Below are 19901 nucleotides of genomic sequence, written 5' to 3'. Positions count from 1 at the left end.
CATAGACTGGGAGCGGCAACTCTTAGGCTGGATGGGTCATACTGGCGGGTTAAGCAGCCCTCATCCGAGTCAAGACCAAGCATTAAATATACAACAACGCACATCTAGCTAACTCACTGTGCTTGAAAATACTGACCCTATCCCACCAGCTCTAGATTCCAGCTAATTATATTGAACAATACGCAGAAGAAAACCCTAGCTTTCGAAGCGACATAGAAATAAGCACTACTTGTAATACGTCCTCCACGTTCTGACCCAATCGACACGGAAGAAGACAGGTGCCTGATCCCCGCCTGCAAAACAAAAAGCCTCACCAAAAGACAAACCTATCAACAACGCCACGCTAGATGCTAAACGAATGTCACCGAGTACACTTCGGAACGGAACTCTGTCCCTCCCCTTCCCTTCACTGATGCCAAGGAGTCTGCTGTGCCGGTCGTGGGAAGACTTGAATCGTATCCAGCTGGTCCAGCCCGCCACCTATCGGCTGCTGATTATGCTGCCAGCCCATCCCGGTGCTATGGTTGACAAAGGCACCCTGCCGGAACGGGTTCGTGCTCCCGGTGGGCTGGGACAATATACCACCCGCGGTGACGGGCCGTTCCTGCTGTGTGGCTTGGGCGGGTTGGGCGGCTCCAAAGTTTTTAGCAAACGGGTTGGTCCCCGTCTGAAGTGGCTGTAAGGGCGCAGCTGTTGCGGGTGGCTGCTGGGGAGGCTGAGATTGGAAAGGGGAATTCGAGGCGGGGGTCCCGAATGGCTGGGCGGCTTGTGGCGATGAGCGGGCAAACGGGTTGGTGGACTGGCTCGTGGCGGGGCGCTGCTGGGTATTCGCCGGTGCCGGCGCGGGCGCGAAAGGCGCGCCTGTCTGCTGGTTCATGAGCATAGACTGGCGGAATGGGTTGGTAGTCTGCTGTGGAGGCTGGAGACCCTGGAAGGCGGGTGCCGTAGTGTTCTGGAAGTTGACAGGCGAGTTCTGTGGGATCGGGGAGAGCGAGTTTGGTTGGAAGCCAGGCTGCGGCTGCGACTGGGGGGAGAACCCCCCAAAGCCGGCACCAGTGAAAGCCGGCTGCATCTGCTGAGGAACTTGCTGAGGAACTTGCTGGGGAACTTGCTGGGTGGGAGAAAACGTGGGTTGGCTCTGCTGCTGGAACGGAGCACCGGTTGGGAACCCAGTGGGCTGGGGGGCAAAGCCGGTTTGAATCTGAGGGAGCTGCTGGGGTTGAAATGGTGCCGGGCCCCACGGTGACATGCCCATCTGCATCTGCGTTTGTGGTTGAGGTTGCTGCTCCTGCTGCGGCTGCGGCTGTGGCTGCGACTGCACGACCATGGGTGTTTGGTTCTGCTCAATGGATTCGAAGAAGTCGATTAGGTCACCATCCGGACCCTTCGCCGGCTGTGCTTTGGCAGGTGGCGGCGGCAGCCGTTCGGTTGTGTTTGCGCTTGAGGTGGGTTTTGCCAAATCAAACTTGATCGATTTGGATCCGGCCTTCGACTTCTTGGCCTCCAGTTCGGCCAAGTATTGCCTCCTGTGGACTTCGAAGTCGGGATCTTTCAAGTAGTCCTCGAGCTGGCGCCCTAGGTTCACCGGGGCGTGCTTTAATTTGGGGACCTCGACTCTTGTGTGATGCTCGTATTGCCTGGCGACGCCAAGGTACTGCACAACATAGTCCGTCTGTCTCGTAAACGTTCGGTAGATGTTCATGGCCCTCTCGGCGTCCGTTTTGGTTAATTCGAAGAAACGGCCTGTCAACCGGTCAGCGGGAAACAGCCGCAAGCTGCTTCGGAGAGACTCACCGAGGATGTTGATCAAGGCCTGGTTCAGGGCCTGGAAGAGGGCCAGAAGGTCCAGTACCAAGAGCCTGAAGACGGTAATGGTAATTTCATTCTCCGGCTCATTCTCCATCACATCACACTTGAGTAGAGCGGTGAGCTGATGTTGGACAGCCTCTGTCTCGCGCAGCAAACCCTTGTCCACCGAAAGCTTCTCTAGGCGGGATTCTTTGGCTCGCACCCAGTCAATCTTGGTTTCCCGAAAGGAGCGCGATCGTTCGGAAAGATAATTCGCATAGTGGCGGATGTTTCGGCCTTGGGTTTGGGCTGCAAATTGGGGTCAGCTGCTGCCAATGTCGAGATAGGCGTCCATCACTGACCGTCGGAGAACATGCTCACGGCCAGCATATTCCTGTGCTTAGCGAGGTATGCCAGCGTCACATCTGGAGAGCCTTCGCGAATCATCAGGTGGACCGTGATCAAACTCTTGAAGGCCACGGTCCATGTCGCATCGCGAAGGCGGTACTGCAGCGCTCTGAACACCTCTCCGACACCTGCCTCGCCGGCGTGGGTTGCAACCAGGATATGCTCGATGTACTTCGTCTTGGGGGGCGCGGCCTGGAAACATCGGGATCGGTTAGCAGCCTGCCTCGAAGCAAGAAACAGAGCGACATACCTTCACTTTGGTCGCGCCCTTCACCGACTTCTCGAACGAGCTCGCCATGACCACCAAGTCGTCGGTAACCAAAGGCCACGCGGGGTTGTTGTTGGCAGGCCCGGAATCTCGGGCTCTCGGGCTCTCGGGTTACGGAGCGTTTGGGTTTCGTCGATTGACTTCGACTTTTGGTGGCGGACACTGGGGCAAATTATCCCAGGGCACCCGGCACCGATTTCTGGTCAGGGAGTTGAACAATCTGGAATCCGGTTCGGCTACGCGTGTGTCGGATGGGAAACGGGCGTGAAATGAGGTCACGATCGGGCAGCGGGCGGCATTCGGCCTGCGCTACACAGTCGAGCTGAGCCAAGTCGCGCGCAGTTCTGGAAAGCTGATAGGTTGTTGGGGGTTGTCCTCTGGTCGGGCCAAATGCAGAAGGCGCTGGAGTCTCAATCTGCCCAAGGCCTAACCTAACAGGGGTCGGGCGAGAAATCCATGTCAAAGGAAAGTGCCGCGGGCAGAGGCAGGCACACGGCTTGGCGGGCCGTGGAGAAACGCAATCTCACAAAACTCCAGTCAGTGTATTACTTGTACATAAGGTGTGAGCCCGTAAGGTTGTTTGTTTTGTCCGACACTGAGATGCAGTATCGAGAAATGGACTGAGGTACTGCGGCACTCGGCAGCAAATATGGTTATGGTGGCTTGATGATGTTGTTTCTGCGGTCGGCTTCATCCCGATACAACTGGTGATACAACTGGCATTTCAACAAAGCAGTTCCGAACTCATCACGGGACATCATAACAACATAAATTGGCCGCCATCTACCCGACGTGGCACATCCTCAAGTCGCCGTAGCACACAAAATACGTGTCTCAAATTCTAGGTATCAAAGAGTATGTATTTATAAATAAAAAAAAATACGCGGCGGGAGGCGGGGGTGTGACAACCACCACTTGGGGGCAATGTCCCACACCATTTCGAGCCCCGCCGCGGTGGTTTCCCTTGCGAAACACACCACTTGGTCGTCCGCAAGGTCCTTCGCATTCGATTAATCAGAGTGCCATTATTGCGTCCGATGAGTAACAAGGTCGGTGTGCCGAACGCTTATTTCATGCTCCCAGCCTTCTATCGCAGCCAAACCACTTGAGCCCCGAAGGGAGAGTTTGGAAGGTCCAAAAGGAGGGAGTTTCATCATAGAAACACCTGGGCTTTCATCATCTGGGATATTGTTAGCACGAAATCGTCATGTTGGAGCGTTGGCCGGCGTGGTAGCACTCACTTTGTTTTGAATGGAAGGGATGAAGAAGAAAAGAAAAGTTTCGAAATCTTCCTGGCTGCAAATTATTTTTGAGGGTCGCTGCTCGAGCCGCGGACCCACTCCGAGTTTTGCTCGGGCCAAACATCGGCCGAGTTAAAGTGGATATGTTGAGGAACAGGGGGACGACATCGGGCAAGCTTCATTCTCATCGTGACTTCCTGATTCTTCAGTTGTGAACATGACTTGCCTGATGTGAGCAAATCCCGAACCTGAGTTGAACTCAAAAATAATGGCGTCGCTCCAGGTCCCGATGAGGGGACTTCGGGCCCTCGGGAAACGGGATTTGAGATGTTTATGTTTGCGAGGCCCTTTCCGCCCACGGTTTGTTTACATCAACAGGTCACAAACTTGGAGACATTTTACACAAAGTACTGCTCATTCTCGGGCTGCTGAAACTACGGGCATCGATCGAACAGCAGTCGGTCACCAACTCCGGGAGGAATGGGCCAGATACAGTATGGCCTTTATTGTCTTTCAGGGTAGCTTATTTATTTGCTGACTTCATCAAGACGAATTCCCGAAACCGTGTGGGGCAGAGGATTTCAAGGAGGGACAGACTGTCACAGTCCACGGCTTCCTCGCCAGGAAACGAATAAAATCGTCAAAACTCGCATTTGCAGACATCCAGATCGACAATGGTCCCGCTGTTCAGATCACTTCCAGTTTCCAAGAACCGGACAGTCCAGCGCACGCCGTTAACCAAGACCTCAGGGGTATACCCCTTTACAGCCCAGTCTCCGTGACAGGTACTGTTGCCCGGCTCCACGCCAACACACAACCCGAGGACGCCTCTCCGGATACGCCCAAGGTGAATGGCAAGACACAATCACCAACAGGGTCATCAAGACCTGGCAGTTTTCCAGACCAAGTCTTCCGTATTGATCTTGATCTGGCGAGCATCCAGCCCCTAAACGTCTTCCCCAAGGATATCATTGTCTCCAAGGGCGTCCAATTCCCGCCCTCATCTCGGCATCTGCAGATTCGGTTTTCCGACCCCCTACGTACCCGGTTACTTGTTCGCCCGCAAATAGCGTTCGAGTTGAGGAAATCTCTCAACGAGCTCGCCTTCACCGAAGTTGAGACCCCCGTTCTCTTCAAGTCCACGCCTGAGGGGGCGAGAGAGTTTTTGGTCCCAACCAGGCGCCCGGGTTTGGCGTATGCTCTGCCACAAAGCCCCCAGCAATACAAGCAGATGCTCATGGCCAGCGGTATCCGGGGATATTACCAATTTGCTCGCTGCTTCCGAGACGAAGATCTGCGAGCAGATAGGCAACCAGAGTTCACACAGGCATGGCAGTACCGTCTCCATATTTAAAACCGCAAAGCCGTGGGCTAACTCAGCGCAGCTGGATTTAGAAATGTCGTTTGCCACGGGCGAGGATGTCATGCGGACGGTTGAGTCCATTGTTTCAGACCTGGCTGTCTCCCTGAACTCCAACTTCTCTGTCGTGGATACTGGTGAAGAGGTGTATCTCGCGCCGAGAAAGAGTCTAGTATGCCCGCCAGCCCCCAGACTCAAAAAAGCTCGTTCTAATAAGCTCCCAGAAGGCAGCAAATCAAGAAGAATCTGGCACAGGCTCGCGTTACTTGATGCCGCCATTCCCTCGTATGTCGTATGAGGAGGCTATGACGAGGTTTGGCATCGACAAACCGGATTTGCGGATCCCGTTCGAGGTATGCCCAAATCTGTTCGCCCAAGCAAGCGCCGGCTAACAATGTTAGCTAAATCGTGTCGACCATATTCTACCGCGATCATTTGTATCCATGATCACTCACATTGAAAACCCGGTTGTGGAAGCATTCAGGTTCCGTCCCAATCCTAGTGAAGGAAATCAAGTCCCGACGTCAAGCTTCGTTGACGAATTGATGAAGTCGCCCCCCCCGGCCCTCTCCCAGAATCCGGACGGTGCGCCGGTCGCACTCATGGTCGACTCATCAAAACCACTCCGTGGCCTTTCGCCCCTAGGCTTTGAGGGCGCCGATGCTTTGGAGAGCGGCGGGGTGCCCGGCTTCTCCGACTTCGAAGACGGCGATGTACTAGTTTTCCAAGCCCGCGAAGACAAGCCATTCCAAGGGGGTGCAACCGCCCTAGGCACATTCAGGTCTCTCGTATACCAGGCAGCCGTCTCCAAGGGTTTGCTTCCCCGAGACCTGAGTTTCCAATTCCTCTGGGTCAACAACTTCCCCATGTTCACGCCAGACAACGAGACAGACCCGGGCCAGGGCGGAGACGCCGGCTTCTCAGCGACACATCACCCATTCACCGCGCCGCTAACGAACGAAGACGTCGAGCTGCTGGCGACAGACCCCTTGAAGGCGAGGGCGGACCACTACGACCTGGTCGTCAACGGCGTCGAGCTGGGCGGCGGCAGCCGACGTATCCATGTGGCCAAGATGCAGGAGTACATCATGAGGGAGATCCTCAAAATGACCGACGCTGGGGTGGCTCAGTTCTCCCATCTTCTCGAGGCTCTCCGAGCCGGCTGCCCTCCGCACGCAGGCTTCGCCCTCGGGTTTGACCGTCTCGTCGCCGTGCTTACCTATACCGACTCGGTCCGGGACGTTATCGCCTTCCCCAAGTCCATGAAGGGCGAAGACCTTACCGTCAAGAGCCCCGGGCGGATCACCAAGGAGCAGCTCGAGACTTACCACCTTGCGTTTCCTAGCAAGAAATGATGGTGGGAGTCTCGGCGACGTCACGGTGTATTTTTATTTGTGCGAGGAATCCTGTATATCATCATGAAAACTTTCTGTTATACTAGATCGTGGTTAAGATGAACACTAGATCAGAGGCGGGATGATAAGCAGGGAGCAGTAATTAGTACTGTAGTCAATGATGGTATGATTATGTATTATCATTATTGGTATGGTAGGTAATCAATCTGCCCTCTATAACCAGCCTGCTCTCCATAACCAATCTGCTCTCCATCATCAATCTGCTCTCCATAATTAATCAATCTGCTCTCCATCATCAATCTGTTCTCCATCATCAATCTGCTCTCCATAACCAATCTGCTCTCCATCATCAATCTGCTCTCCATAATTAATCAATCTGCTCTCCATCATCAATCTGTTCTCCATCATCAATCTGCTCTCCATAACCAATCTGCTCTCCATAATTAACCAATCTGCTCTCCATAATCAATCTGCTCTCCATCATCAATCTGCCCTCCATAACCAGCCTGATCATCAATCTGCTCTCCATAATCAATCTGCTCTCCATAGGTAATCAATCTGCTCTCCATCATCAATCTGCTCTCCATAATCAATCTGCTCCCCATAACCAGTCCGCCCCCCCATAATCAATCTATACCCGGGCTTTAGGTAGGTACCAAGTGGCACAGAAACCCTTCACAACATTTGAATACCACCAGCAATAGCTATGGCAGCAATGCTGTTGACTACCGAGCGAACGAAGTTGGATGTCTCGCTGCTGGCCTCCTCCTCCGGTCCCTCGCCCTGAACTGGCTCATCATCCTCTGGAGAATGTGACGGCTCTTCCGCGGTTCCAGGAGCGACCGGGTTGGCTGGGGTAGCAGCAGGCGACGCGGCGACTGAGGTAGCAGTAGCTAACAGGTCGGCTGGGGTAATGGTAGTTGTCAACGGGTTGACTGAGGTGGGAGTCACCAACACCTCAACAACAATGACTGGCGATGAGTGCTCGTGATCATGGTGATTGTGGTCATCAGGATGACTGTCATCATGGCTGTGGTGATCTGAGATCGAAGTAGCGTACGGCCCAAGCCGGGCAGGAGTCGTCGACGGCTTGACCGCGATCGCCGGGGATGAGTGCCCATTAGAATGGCTATGATGGTCGTCATGATGAGGATCTGGGGTAGGAGTAGCGGCTGCCGCCGGGGTCAACGACGGGGTTGCCGACGAGGCGGTTGGCAGGCCATAAAGCTTGGATGACACGTATGCCATAGCTTGCTTCAACTTGGAGGGAGGGCTTGTTTCGCCAACCATACGACGGACTGCTGAGCCTGCGGCCTCCTGACCGGCTGCCTGGCCTTTTTGGCGGCCCTCCTCGCCTTGCTTGCGACCGCGTGCGCCGGCCTCGCGAGCTTTGGAGATAGCCTTGTCCCGGTCGGCACGCCAGTCACGGGCACGGGCGTGGAGAAGATTGGGGGGCGGCGTGATCGTGGCTAGGGGAGATTGGGTACCGAGCATGTTTTGTTTGCCAGGGCGGGTGGGAGTGGCTGTGGGTGGTGCCATAGTGAGAGCCTGCCCAACCATACGACGGACTGCTGAGCCTGCGGCGTCCTGGCCGGCTGCCTGGCCTTTTTGGCGGCCCTCCTCGCCTTGCTTGCGGCCGCGTGCGCCGGCCTCGCGAGCTTTCGAGATAGCCTTGTCCCTGTCGGCACGCCAGTCATGGGCACGGGCATGGAGAATATTTGGGGGCGATGTGATCGTGGCTAGGGGAGATTGGGTGCCGAGCATGTTTTGTTTGCCAGGGCGGGTGGGAGTGGCTGTGGGTGGTGCCATAGTGAGAGCCTGCCCACGCTTGGAAAGGGCCAGAGAGTCCTTGGCAATGGTGACCACCCCGGACGTTGTCACGGTAGTAGTAAGGGGCTTCTCGGCCTCAGAGGAGGCGGAAGTGGTGATCTTCCCCAATACTGTCTCGGTGACGGTGGGTTGTGTCACAATTACAAGGGGTTGGTTGTCCTTGGAAAGGGCATCAGCGGTCACGGTGACTGTCGAGAATACTGTATCGGTGGCGGGGGATGGTGTCACAGTAGGGGTGATCATCTCGTATACTATCACGGTGTAGGTGATGGTCTGAGTCTCAGGGACGACGGTGATGGTCTGAGTCTCATGCGCGGCGGTGATGGTCTGAGTCTCATGGACGGCGGTGATGGTCTGAGTCTCAGGGACGACGGTGATAGTCTGAGTCCCAGGGACAGCAGTGGTGGTCTGAGTCTCATGGACGGCGGTGATAGTCTGAGTCCCAGGGACAGCAGTGGTGGTCTGAGTCTCAGGGACGACGGTGATGGTCTGAGTCTCATGGACGGCGGTGATAGTCTGAGTCCCAGGGACAGCAGTGGTGGTCTGAGTCTCAGGGACGACGGTGATGGTCTGAGTCTCATGGACGGCGGTGATAGTCTGAGTCCCAGCGACAGCAGTGGTGGTCTGAGTCTCAGGGACGACGGTGATGGTCTGAGTCTCATGGACGGCGGTGATGGTCTTAGGCTCAGAGACGTTGGGCTCAGCCAGGACAATGGTCTGATCAATGGTCTCGTCGACAGTGCTAGTGAGGCTGTGTCTGGGAATAACAGCGGCAAAAGCAAGCCAGACGGCACAGGCGACGGTGAGAATCTTGAAGAAATGCATCATGATATATGATATCAAAGGATGATCCTGATGGATGGATGTTTGCAACACAGTCACTGGAGGCTGGGAAGATGTTCTCGTTTGAGTCAAGAGAATCGGTGCCAGCTGAGAATATGTTGGATATGGAAATTCAAATCTGGAGAGAAAATCTGGGGGGAGGGCTGGTATTTATACTTTTTGGGAGGGCGCGCAATCAGCTTCCCCCTGCTACTAGTGGTGGCAACTCCAATATGTGTGTCACAACCGACAAGTCTAGGTTGATGCCATATCGTCATCAGGTCATTCTTCACGCTTTGACATTTATGATATCGTGGCTTCTTACTGGAGCATCCGCACGCAAGCAGCCGTGACAAGCACGTACCTAGTGACGACAAACGCCACGAGATAGTGGCGGGCCTCTAGATACTAGGTAGATACCGGCCGGGTCCCAGTCCTACCAGAAACGCCATCGCACGCCCAAAGAGCTGGCCGTGACGAGATCCGGTAGAATGTGACACACATATTGGAGTCGCCACTAGGGGTCCGACCGTCTGGCTGCTGATTGTGCCTTCTCCGGATCCTATGTGGGCGTCTCTCTCGCTCCCAACAGGAAGGGGCTTTCTTCACTGCCAGTATTTTTTCATTCCCGAACTGAATATTCCCGAGATTTATCATGGCTAAACGTTGTCTCTCGGATTCGCCCAAAGGCCAGTCTTCTCACTCATCTTCAACACACGAAGACCAACACACAAAAGCCAGCCGCCCCGCAAGAAGCATAAAACCGAGCAACAATGCGAGGCCGCACCACCGCCCTCTGGGCAATCATCGCGGTCCTTTATTTCGTCCTCGTCTTTGCCGCCCCAGCCAGCAAGACCCGCGGCCCGGTGTACGCCAACAGAGTGGATACCATCATACCTAGTATTGCCCTCGGTCGTGGCCGAGTGTATGCAGATGATAATCGATTTGTCGTCCGTGGACTTCAACAAGGCTTCGCCAGGGACGTGGGAGCCGCCGGGGTAGATATCGGCACCGCCATCTCCCGAAATATCATCCGAGGCAGTAACCCAGCGGTCCCGGTTGCCGGCAATGCCCGAAGCCCAGCCTGTCCAGCCTGCGCCGACGCCGACTTGCTCGACGGAGGAGGATCCGGACGGCCTAGTAATTTGGGGTCCGGCAGAGTGGGAATCGACCCAGCGAGCGGCCAAGCTCCTCCAGTAATCATAAACCACGACGAGATGTTTGGGGGAACCGTCAGTATCACGGCCACGGAAGCCGAAGACGGCGCCGGCGGTCTCGCGGTGCAACATAGCACCGAGTCGGGCGGCATTCACATCACGTGCAAAGGTATCAGTGTCTGCAACCCCGTAACCATCATCAACGGGAATGGAGGGAGGAGGTTCAAACTGTCCAAGCTGGAGAAGGCGGAGGAGAAGAGGAGGAAGAAGGAGGCGAAGGAAAAGGGTCGCTGGAGGTTTGGTTCTCGGTTTCCTTCTCGGTTTCGGTACCCGTGTCAGTGTCAACACAGCGATGGGGACATTAATAATGTTTAAAAGAAAAAGGAGAACACCTTGCGCGCGCGTGTGTGTGTGTGGAGTGGCGATGGACTATAGACTAATTCCGGTATAAGATTCATAGTAATGACAGTAGGGAATGGAACATGTCACTGCATTCTAAGTCTCGAAAACCGTGGAAGAGCTCATCCCTTGGACGAATTCACCCCGGCTTCCATGATAAGCCTGTGAATTGAAAAAGAAAAACACTTGCCCGGACAAGTTGAAGGGAGGGGGGGGGGGGGGGGGGGGGGGGGGGTGGGTTTCTGTGGGCTGCAGAGTTGCGGCTTAGAAAAAAGTAGGTAAGCTTGGAAAATTTACAGGAATGGCTTAAGAGAAGGAATCATTAACACGCAACTTCCCCTAGCAAGCCATACTCTGGGTAGTCATTTATTTGATTGAAGCGCTCATTATCCATTTAGGTAAAACGACTCATGACTTTTGAAACAGAGCCGTTTAATCTTTGATTCGTAGATACGAGGTCGAAACGCTACCTATTGGGATGGTATTAACTTGGGGCTTGAAGGGAACAAGCTGCTCTCTCGACAAGCGGGGAAAGTTTGGCTCCCCCGATGAGCTATATAAGTTGTGCTTCTCATCCCCACCTCTTTGCTCTGGCGAGCAGTTCAAGCGAGGAACCGGTAGGCTAGCGATACACAGCTCAGCCTTTCCTCTAAGCTGGTAGCCAACCGCTCTTACCTTCGAGAGCGGTCACTTCACGGCTTGGGGGAGCCTGGGAACGACTTCAGCCAACAAGCCGTTTAAAATCATTAATAAGCCAGAGAGAGGGAGAGAGACGCTGCGGGATGCCCGCTTTGAGCAGCGGCAGCTACCTGGTAAGTGTGTGTGTGACGATGGATGACCCCTGAGATACTGACAACCCCCTTTTGAAAACCACGCAGTCCAAACTGGAATTGGAACAACCTACACTCCGAAACGTCTAGCCGCAAGGTCATGGGAATAAAAGTTGAATTCGCCTGAGATACCTAACATTAGTAGGTAGTGACGCCAATGATAGGGGTCTCTAATTATTGGAAGCACACCAGCTGAGAGGTACTATTAAATGGGAGATGAGGTGTGGGAGGCAAATAAATAGTCGTGTAAACCGCGCTCGTTTACGTGTTACATATGTCATTTGCACATAGTGAAACAATTACTTGGGAAAAAAGGAAGAGTGCGTGATTACACTGTAGGGCGATCAGGTTAATATCAGAAGACGCAGGTTCTCCCATTGTCCTTCATTGACATATTATTACTTACTTAGGTACCTAGGTAGGTAGTAAGCCATGAGCGAAACATCAGCCATGGTGTCCATGCTTGGCCAAAGTGTACAAGTATTCAACATTATGTTTTTTTCCAGTTTTGTAATTTTATCATTATGGGAAATTGTAATTAGTATGAGAACGCTAGAGAACTAACTTGGAGGCGATGCAGTCACCCACCACAAGTAGCAAAATGGTAAATATTTTATTCCATCGAACATTAATTTAAAACTACCTAATACCTCCTAGTGTTATCTCTTTTTTAGGTTTAGAAAATGTTGGTGGTGTATTGTCGCCGAGCGAGACACAAGCCCAAGCAAGTTTGGGTGCGATTTTGGCACTCCGTGTGCACTGAGTACCTAGGTAGGTAATTGATAATTATTATAATAAATCTACGACCTGTCGTCGTTTTGTGCCAGTGCCACCCGGCGATACATTGGATCACTATGAAATTGACCCCTTACTGGGGTCTCGTGACAGACCGTTGTAGCAAACTTCCAACACAGTTGGCAGTATCACCCACACTTCTGGGCGCTTCAAGCCCCTAGAATAATTAAATGAAAGATATCACAGGAAGGGACTCCCAGGGCCTAGACCTTTTAAGAAATAACGAGATGAATAGAGCAAAGGTGACCGATGCCCTGAGGGCTGTATAATTAGAAAAGCGTGCTACCATTCTATCAGAACTCATCGCTTAGGGTAATTGTATCGATGCCTCGTCGGCTAGCTGCAGTGCAAAAGGCAAGGGGTTGGTGTAATGATGGACTATTAAATTAAAATTCAATCACGTTGTAGGCTGGTTTCGCTGGAGACGAGGTGGTGAAGCAATGGCTGCTAGAGTATAGGTAGTACATGTAGGTGCAGGTGCCCAGGTTGAATGCTAACATAGGAGTGTAAACTTGCTTTCAATTCAACTGCAACTATAGATGCAGGTATAAACATAGTTAGAGATAGACATGGGTATGAATACAGGCATAGGCATATATACAGACATGCATATAGATATAAACGTATATCTCAGGTGAGGAGTTGGGGAATAATTACAAAACTTAGGCATAATGATGAACACAATACTTTATTAACCTAAATTTCAGAACCTAACCCCTACTCTGGAGGCCCGACGAGTAGCGGGCTTACACCGTCCCCTGGGAAAAGCACGAAACTCTCGTTCCTTACCACAATCTCAATCTCCCCATGCCCCTGCCACACCGGGTCGTCCTCCAACTCATCTAGCGCCCCCGTAATCTGACCCAAGATCTCTACCATCGACTCCTCCATCAACCTCCTAACCTCCTCCAATCTCTCCTCCCGATCGCCCAAGTTAAGCATTCCGAAACGCTGCTCGATCACAATAGTAACTCCCGCATACATGTACACCCCCACCATCTCCTCGTCCTCGTCCTCCTCCGACTCCTCATTCCAGTCCTCATCCCAGGAGCCATCGTCCGACTCCGAGGAGCCATCGTCCTCCTCCAAGGAGCCATCGTCCGACTCCGAGAGATCTCCGTCCTCCTCCAGGCGATCCCAGTCCTCATCCGAGCCATCTCGACCCCCCTCTGAGCAATCCCGGTACTGCGCCGAGCAATCTCCGTCACGCTCCTCCGGCAACACGATGAAGTCGTACTGGGGCCTCGCCACGACGGTGATGCCGTCCCTGGGCCGCAGCACCAGGCGCCACATCTTCCAGTCCTCCGGGTCCGGGGTGGAGCAGTCGCGCGTAAACTCCCAGCGGCTGAGCAGGACGCACAGCAGGATCTTCATCTCGACCTCGGCGAACTTGCGGCCGAGGCAGCCGCGCGGGCCCTGCAGAAAAGTCATGAAGGCGTTGGGGCAGGCGGTCGCGTCGGGCGAGTCCCACCGGTCCGGGTCGAAGGTGTTGGCGTCGCCGCCCCAGAACCAGGCCATGCGGTTGATGGCGTTGGCCAGCATGTAGATGACGGTGCGCGCGGGCACCTTGTACCCCTCGATCACGTCGTCCGCCACCGACTCCCGCACCGTCATCGGGATCGGCGGGATGTACCGCAGCGACTCGCGGCACACGTTGTCGAGGTAGGGCAGCCGGTCCGGGTCGGTCAGGGGCTCGGCCGGGTCGAACGTCCAGTGGCGGTGGAAGAGGAACGGCATGTAGGAGCGGATCTCGGCGCGCAGCCGGTCTTGGATCTCCGGGTGGATCGAGAGCAGGTGGATCGTCCAGGCGGCGCCCGTGGCCGTGGTGTCGTGGCCGGCCGCGAGGAAGGTCATGATCTGGTCGCGCATCGTCTCGAAGGACAGGCCGGCCTCGCCCTTGCCCTTGAGCTTCAGGTTCTCCTGGGCGATGAGCGCGAGGACGTCCTTAGCGTTGGGCGTCTGCTCGGCCTCCGAGAGCTTCTCGTCGATGATCTTGGTCGCCTCGTTCAGGATGATGCTGCGGGCCAGCTCCATATCGCGGTTCATCTGGGCGGGGATGTGCTTCGAGCTGGGGAAGAAGGCTTGGATCCCGTGCAGGACGCGCGAAGCCAGGTCGAAGTTGAACACCAGCTTGTACGCATGGCGGATGGGGAGCGTGGGATCCCCGAGCGAGTTGATGTTGTAGCCGAAACCGGCCTCGCCGATGATGTCGAGAGTGCACCGGTTGAGCCACTCCAGGATTTCCAACTTGATGGATGATTCTCCAGCATCCTTCATCTCGCTGTGCTGCAGGTCGGACATCTTGAGAGCCTTCTCCCAGAAGATGGGCGTGAAGGTGCGGATCGCCGAGATGGAAAACCCGGGGTTGAGCGTCTTGCGCTGGTAGGCGTGCTCGGCGCCTTCGGCGAGGAGTACACCCTCGCCGAGAATGCGAACCATCCACAACTTGGCCCGGACGGGCTTGGGGAAGTTGTAGGGGTTCTTAACAGTCAGGTGGCGGATGTGCAGGTCACCGGCCACGGAGAGTCTCTCGCAGCCGAACGGGAGATAGTAGCGAATGATAGGGCCGTGCTGCCTGTGCCAGCGGCGCTGGGGCAGACCGCACTCCTCGAAGACGATGGGGATCAGCTGGCCCCAAAGGGGAAAGCCCCCAACGGTCGGGACATGGCGCAACTCGGAGAAGTACACAGGAAACAGCCATCCTCTCCAGATGACCCAGTAGAGCACGACGATGTAGGCGGCCGACACTATGAATGCCGGGTAGACGGGGATGTCCATCATCTTGGTGTAGTAAAACGCAGCCACCATGGCGAAGGCAAGCACCCAGATCGGGGTGCGAATGGGATTTTGAACCATGCTGGAGAGAGGAAATTAGGAATGCGTATGTGGAAAAAATATGAACTGGGAGGAAGAAATGGGAGGACTGCCTCCTTATATACCCCGAGGCTGGGGAGTCCGTGCTGTTGCTGATTGTGATTCTGCTGGTTCTCCATGGTGGCAAAGACGCAAGATGGTAAGCATCCCTGGGATAGTGACTCATGGCCTAGGTCGTGCGTGCGATGGCGTGAGGACGGGAAGCATGGCGATACGTGCCCGTTGCTAGCTTGACCTATGAAGCTCCGCGATAGCGAAAGCTTGCGTCAGGGGTCCTAACGGTAAAGATGCAGCACATCATCGTGGTATCTGTGCGTCGAGAGATTCAGGGATTCTAACGGTAAAGATGCAGCACATCATCGTGGTATCTGTGCGTCGAGAGATTCAGGGGGTCTAACGGTAAAGATGCAGCACATCATCGTGGTATCCGTGCGGCGAGGGATTGTGAGTCAACATAGATTGACCTGTTGAGCTCCAGGATAACGCGGGCTTGCGTCAGGGAGGCTAACGGTAAAGATGTAGCACATCATCGTGAGATCCGTGCGGCGAGTGATTGTGAGATGAATTCAACGGTATATAAGGAGAGGGTAGCCGTCCAACGCTCCAACGCACCCCATTATTCACATGACAGTTTGTCGGTATTCATCTTCTCGATATTCATCGTCCTCTTACTGCTACTCTCAAGATGTCTACCAACAACGAAGTCAAAGCTTCTACTGAGCGCTACCCCATGTTCTCTTGGTTCCGATATCTTCTAGGTCTATTCATTCATCCCTTCCCGTCTCAGCAAGGTAAAATGCCGCCAACACCACGACTGCTACCGGCACAGCTGTCATCGACAACACCATCGACGCTGGTGCTTCCGCCACCGCTGTTGGAGCCTTCTTTGACCCGGGTTCCTCTTAATGATTCGAACCAGCTGGGCACTGGAGATGGCGTTGAGCAGGCCGGGTCAGCTTTGCACCAGACCACCTCAGCATCAGGATCTGAAACCCTTTTCGAGGGCGGCGGAGGCCCAGACGTGGAACAGAATGATTTTGTCACAGGGTTCCCTCTGGTATGCTTAATGGTTGGCCTCATGATCGCTCAGTTCTTGGTCTCGATTGACCGGACCATCATCTCGACGGTAAGAGAGACGCAGTGACCCAGATGATAGATCCTTTCGGGTGTGCTGACGGGTACCTAGGCCATCCCGTACATCACACACGAGTTCCAGTCGACCCCGGATATCGGATGGTACGGCTCGGCATATCTGCTTACAGCGTGTGCCTTCCAGCCACTGTTTGGGCGCATTTTCATGCTGTTCTCGATCAAGAAGGCGTACTTGGCAGCCATGTTTCTGTTTGAGATCGGCTCGTTGCTTTGCGGAGTCGCATCGAACTCCATCACCCTAATCGTCGGGCGAGCAATCGCAGGTCTCGGCAGTGCAGGTATTCTAACCGGTAGTTTTGTCGTTGTGGCAGCCGCTATTCCGCTCCGGTCGCGCCCCATCTTCATGGCCGTCGTCGGTACAATGTAAGTAACGTAACCCCTTACTCACCTTTCCGACGCGCTGGCTAATACAGCACAGGTTCGGTGTCGGCGCTACCACAGGGCCACTCCTCGGCGGCGTCTTCACAGATCTTGTGGTATGTCTCCCCTCGTCGTTGGTTCAACCGCAAGGGATGGTCCCGCTGACGGTAATACAGTCGTGGCGATGGTGTTTCTACGTCAACCTCCCGCTCGGGGGTGCGACAGTCGTGGCGATGCTCTTGTTTTTCCACCCGAAGAAAAACAGCAATGCAGGCCGCGGTCTCGTCGAGCGGCTCTTGGATTTGGACGTAGGCGGTAATGCGTTGCTCCTAGGAGCAGCCATGATGTTGTTCCTAGCCCTCGAATACACCACCCAAGGCATAGCCTGGTCCAGCGCCAAGGTGGTCGGTCTTCTCGTCGGCGCCGGTGCCGTTACCGCAGTCTTCATGGTGTGGCAGCGGTGGAAGGGTGAGGCGGCCTTGATCCCTCCCAGGATCTTCACGCAGCGCAGCGTGGCGGCGTCCTGCGGCATGGCCTTCATGATCTATGCTGCGCTAATCAACCTGACGTACTTCTTGCCCGTCTGGTTCCAGGCAATCGGCGGCATGAGTGCCCTGCAGTCGGGCATCAGTCTGATCCCGTACTTTGTGGTCAACGCTGTCTTCTCGTTGGCGGCCGGCTGCTTTGTATCCAAGTTCGGCTACGTGACACCGCCAGCCATTTTAGGGAGTGCCATCGGCACGGTCGGCCTGGGGCTCATGACTCTGCTGCGGGTCGACTCAACAACGGCACAGTGGGCAGGGTTCCAAGTGGTGACGAGCATTGGGTTCGGCATTTCGATACAGCAGGGCTTCATGGCAGTGCAGACGGTGCTCGACCAGAAGGACATGGCCATCGCCACAGCAGCCGTGGTGGCATCCCAATCTCTCGGCGGCGCCGTGTTCCTCTTTGTGGGAAATAGCGTCTTCCAAAACCAGCTTGTTCAGGCCACAGACGCGGGCCTGATCGACAATCTCGACATCCAGGAACTCATCAACAGCGGAGCAGCCTCCTTTCGCAACCTGGTGCCCCCCGAGGACCTGCCCCTGATGCTGGAGATATACAACAAGGCACTCATGACGGTGTTTACCCTGTCAATCCCTCTCGGTGTCTTGGCTACCTTTATTGCCTGCGCCATTGAGTGGAAGTCGGTCAGAAAAGACAAAAAGAGTGATGAAGTGATTTCCTTGGAAGCTGGAACTGGAATTTCATAATAATTCATAATTAGCGAAGTAATGATTTTAATTTTTAATACACTTGGTCCAAGCATAAATATCAAATATCCATATGCTTCAAGTTCCTTCAATGGTGATTAAGTGAGATGAGAAGGAAGGTCCATTGTCAGAATGTTAGTCAGTGAGCTCTAGGCTTGGTTCCCGGTAGTTAGGTATTGGGAGTACTGTACTCCGTCGTTACCCACCAGGTTGTCTCGACGTTGTTTTTGCCGGATAAACCTAGGATAAAAAGAGACCGCCCCACAGCAGCTTTGATGAAGGCGACGAGGCTCTGGTAGAGGTGGGGCACGCGAGACCTGTCGCCAAACCGGGGTTCTTTTTTGTACGCCAATTCGGGAAAGCTGCTTTGCTCTCCACGTCGTCCACTTCTCGAGCGCTTTCCAACTTTAAGCCGACCCCCCTCCCCCCGACCCGCCACATATCCGATCATTTTATTTGCGCGTCTGGCCATTCTCCGCGTCCAGTGTATTCCGCCAAATCCGACCACCCAGTATTGCGATTTGGCCCTCGAGACATCGGCAAACTGCTCGCTGCTGTTCGCTTTGAACCGCCACCTCCGGATCCGGGAACGGAAATTATCGCGAAAGCCAGCAGAACCGATAGCCAAAATGGATGACCAAGTGCTGAGCAAGAGGGTCAAGACGTTGAATAAGGCCGCCGCCGCCGCCGAGCCTCCGTCTGTCGTGATCGGATTGCTGGAGGAACTGAAGAACGCCAAAGCGCCGACCGAGGAACAGCTTCGTGTAAGTATGCCCAAGCCCGACCTTCCGGCTTCTCGGGGACGGATTCTCACGGTGGTGAGCTCTAGTCCACAAAGGCCGGCGTCGCAGTAGGCAAGCTGCGGCATAACGCGAATAAGGAGATTGCGCGACTGGCCAGCGAAATCGTCTCGAAATGGCGAAAGAACGTGGACGCCGCTAAGGAGTCGAAGAAGCGCAAGCTGGAGCAGAGCAAGTCGCCAACCCCCAAGGATTCTCCCGCGCCGCCGTCCTCCTCCTACAGCACCCCGTACGAAGGCGACCCCGAGAAGCGCCACTTCCGATTCGACAAGGTGGACATCGCGCGGACAGGCAACAAGGCGCGCGACGGTAGCATCGGAGTGCTGTACAACGGCCTGGCGTACCGCGCGACCGAGTCGATCGAGGAGGTGCTGCAGCGCGCCATGGAGGTGGAGGCGGCCGCGTACGCCGCGTACGGGGAGACGAACGAGTACCGCAACAAGATCCGCGGCCTCATGACGAGCCTGAAGCGCAAGGACAACGCCGAGCTGGGCCGCCGCGTGCTGCGGGGCGACATCTCGCCCGACAAGTTCGTCGTCATGACGGACGAGGAGCTGGCCTCGGACGCCCAGCGCGAGCGCGACGCCGCCCTCGAGCGCGAGAACATGCTCAAGGCCCAGGTGCCCATGGCTCAGAGGTCCATCAGCGATTCTCTGCAGTGTGGCAAGTGCAAGCAGAAGAAGGTCTCGTACAGCCAGGCCCAAACCCGATCAGCCGATGAACCGATGACGACGTTCTGCGAGTGCACCGTTTGTGGTCACCGCTGGAAGGTGAGTTGACCCCCTTGATGGTGGCTGAGTTGTGCCGCTCGTGCTAACCCGACAATCCAGTTTTCGTAGGAGATGCGCGGTGCCATACGGTCATCTCGGCTTTTATTAGCCTTTTTTTTAATATTTCATATCCTTTCCAATAGTCCTGCGGTTTGGGCGCATTTCACGGCTGACTTCAGCCTTTTCGGGGGTCACGGTGGGGGAGTTTTTGCATTATGAGACTCGATGTGAGTGTGTTTCGGGATGGGGCCATCAGGTCGCCGTTGAGACGGATCGGTCCTGGAAACGTAGAGGCGTGCACCTCAATCATGCCGCTCTACTCTAGTCCGGTTCTTACTAGGCGTGGCCAGGTAACGGGATATCCAGGTGGTCAAGGAGTCAAAGGAAAGAACGTTTTGCGGTGGCTCTATACAATAGCGGAGCAGGGGCAGGATGATGC

At 54.9% G+C, this 19901-nt stretch overlaps 7 protein-coding genes across 7 annotated transcripts; 4 read left to right on the top strand and 3 right to left on the bottom strand.

Moving 5' to 3' along the window:
* Positions 1-62: 62 nt before the first annotated feature.
* Positions 63-2740, bottom strand: B0H64DRAFT_29303 (ANTH domain-containing protein). The gene is made up of 4 exons (XM_062800052.1): positions 2447-2740; positions 2151-2388; positions 1795-2097; positions 63-1743 (listed from the first exon to the last, which is right to left on the bottom strand). The coding sequence occupies exons 1-4, from the start codon at positions 2492-2494 to the stop codon at positions 407-409; spliced, it is 1926 nt and encodes a 641-aa protein (XP_062664539.1). The 5' UTR covers positions 2495-2740; the 3' UTR covers positions 63-406.
* An 826-nt stretch (positions 2741-3566) lies between these two features.
* Positions 3567-6511, top strand: B0H64DRAFT_29308 (tRNA synthetases class II-domain-containing protein). The gene is made up of 5 exons (XM_062800053.1): positions 3567-4199; positions 4254-5032; positions 5091-5237; positions 5290-5418; positions 5467-6511. Exons 1-5 carry the CDS (start codon positions 3974-3976, stop codon positions 6418-6420), a joined length of 2235 nt encoding a protein of 744 aa, XP_062664538.1. The 5' UTR covers positions 3567-3973; the 3' UTR covers positions 6421-6511.
* Positions 6512-7051: 540 nt separating this feature from the next.
* B0H64DRAFT_449631 (uncharacterized protein) lies at positions 7052-9161 on the bottom strand (the record flags this gene model as incomplete). Its single annotated transcript, XM_062807099.1, has 2 exons — positions 7113-9161; positions 7052-7062 (listed from the first exon to the last, which is right to left on the bottom strand). Exons 1-2 carry the CDS (start codon positions 9076-9078, stop codon positions 7052-7054), a joined length of 1977 nt encoding a protein of 658 aa, XP_062664537.1. The 5' UTR covers positions 9079-9161.
* Positions 9162-9845: 684 nt separating this feature from the next.
* B0H64DRAFT_438134 (uncharacterized protein) lies at positions 9846-10604 on the top strand (the record flags this gene model as incomplete). The annotated part of the gene is made up of 1 exon (XM_062806320.1): positions 9846-10604. The coding sequence occupies one exon, from the start codon at positions 9846-9848 to the stop codon at positions 10602-10604; it is 759 nt and encodes a 252-aa protein (XP_062664536.1).
* Positions 10605-12970: 2366 nt separating this feature from the next.
* B0H64DRAFT_315791 (cytochrome P450) lies at positions 12971-15109 on the bottom strand (the record flags this gene model as incomplete). The annotated part of the gene is made up of 1 exon (XM_062800258.1): positions 12971-15109. One exon carries the CDS (start codon positions 15107-15109, stop codon positions 12971-12973), a length of 2139 nt encoding a protein of 712 aa, XP_062664535.1.
* A 1084-nt stretch (positions 15110-16193) lies between these two features.
* B0H64DRAFT_421911 (major facilitator superfamily domain-containing protein) lies at positions 16194-18147 on the top strand (the record flags this gene model as incomplete). Its single annotated transcript, XM_062805543.1, has 4 exons — positions 16194-16253; positions 16314-16642; positions 16698-16755; positions 16816-18147. The coding sequence occupies 4 exons, from the start codon at positions 16194-16196 to the stop codon at positions 17890-17892; spliced, it is 1524 nt and encodes a 507-aa protein (XP_062664534.1). The 3' UTR covers positions 17893-18147.
* A 280-nt stretch (positions 18148-18427) lies between these two features.
* Positions 18428-19648, top strand: B0H64DRAFT_29235 (transcription factor S-II, central domain-containing protein). Its single transcript, XM_062800050.1, has 3 exons — positions 18428-18656; positions 18722-19462; positions 19523-19648. The coding sequence occupies exons 1-3, from the start codon at positions 18522-18524 to the stop codon at positions 19529-19531; spliced, it is 885 nt and encodes a 294-aa protein (XP_062664533.1). The 5' UTR covers positions 18428-18521; the 3' UTR covers positions 19532-19648.
* The last annotated feature ends 253 nt before the right edge of the window (positions 19649-19901 follow it).

This window comes from Chaetomium fimeti, assembly GCF_033439085.1.
Source record: "Chaetomium fimeti strain CBS 168.71 chromosome Unknown B0H64scaffold_1, whole genome shotgun sequence".
NCBI lineage: Eukaryota > Fungi > Ascomycota > Sordariomycetes > Sordariales > Chaetomiaceae > Chaetomium > Chaetomium fimeti.
This window is presented reverse-complemented; position numbering and strand designations above follow the sequence as displayed.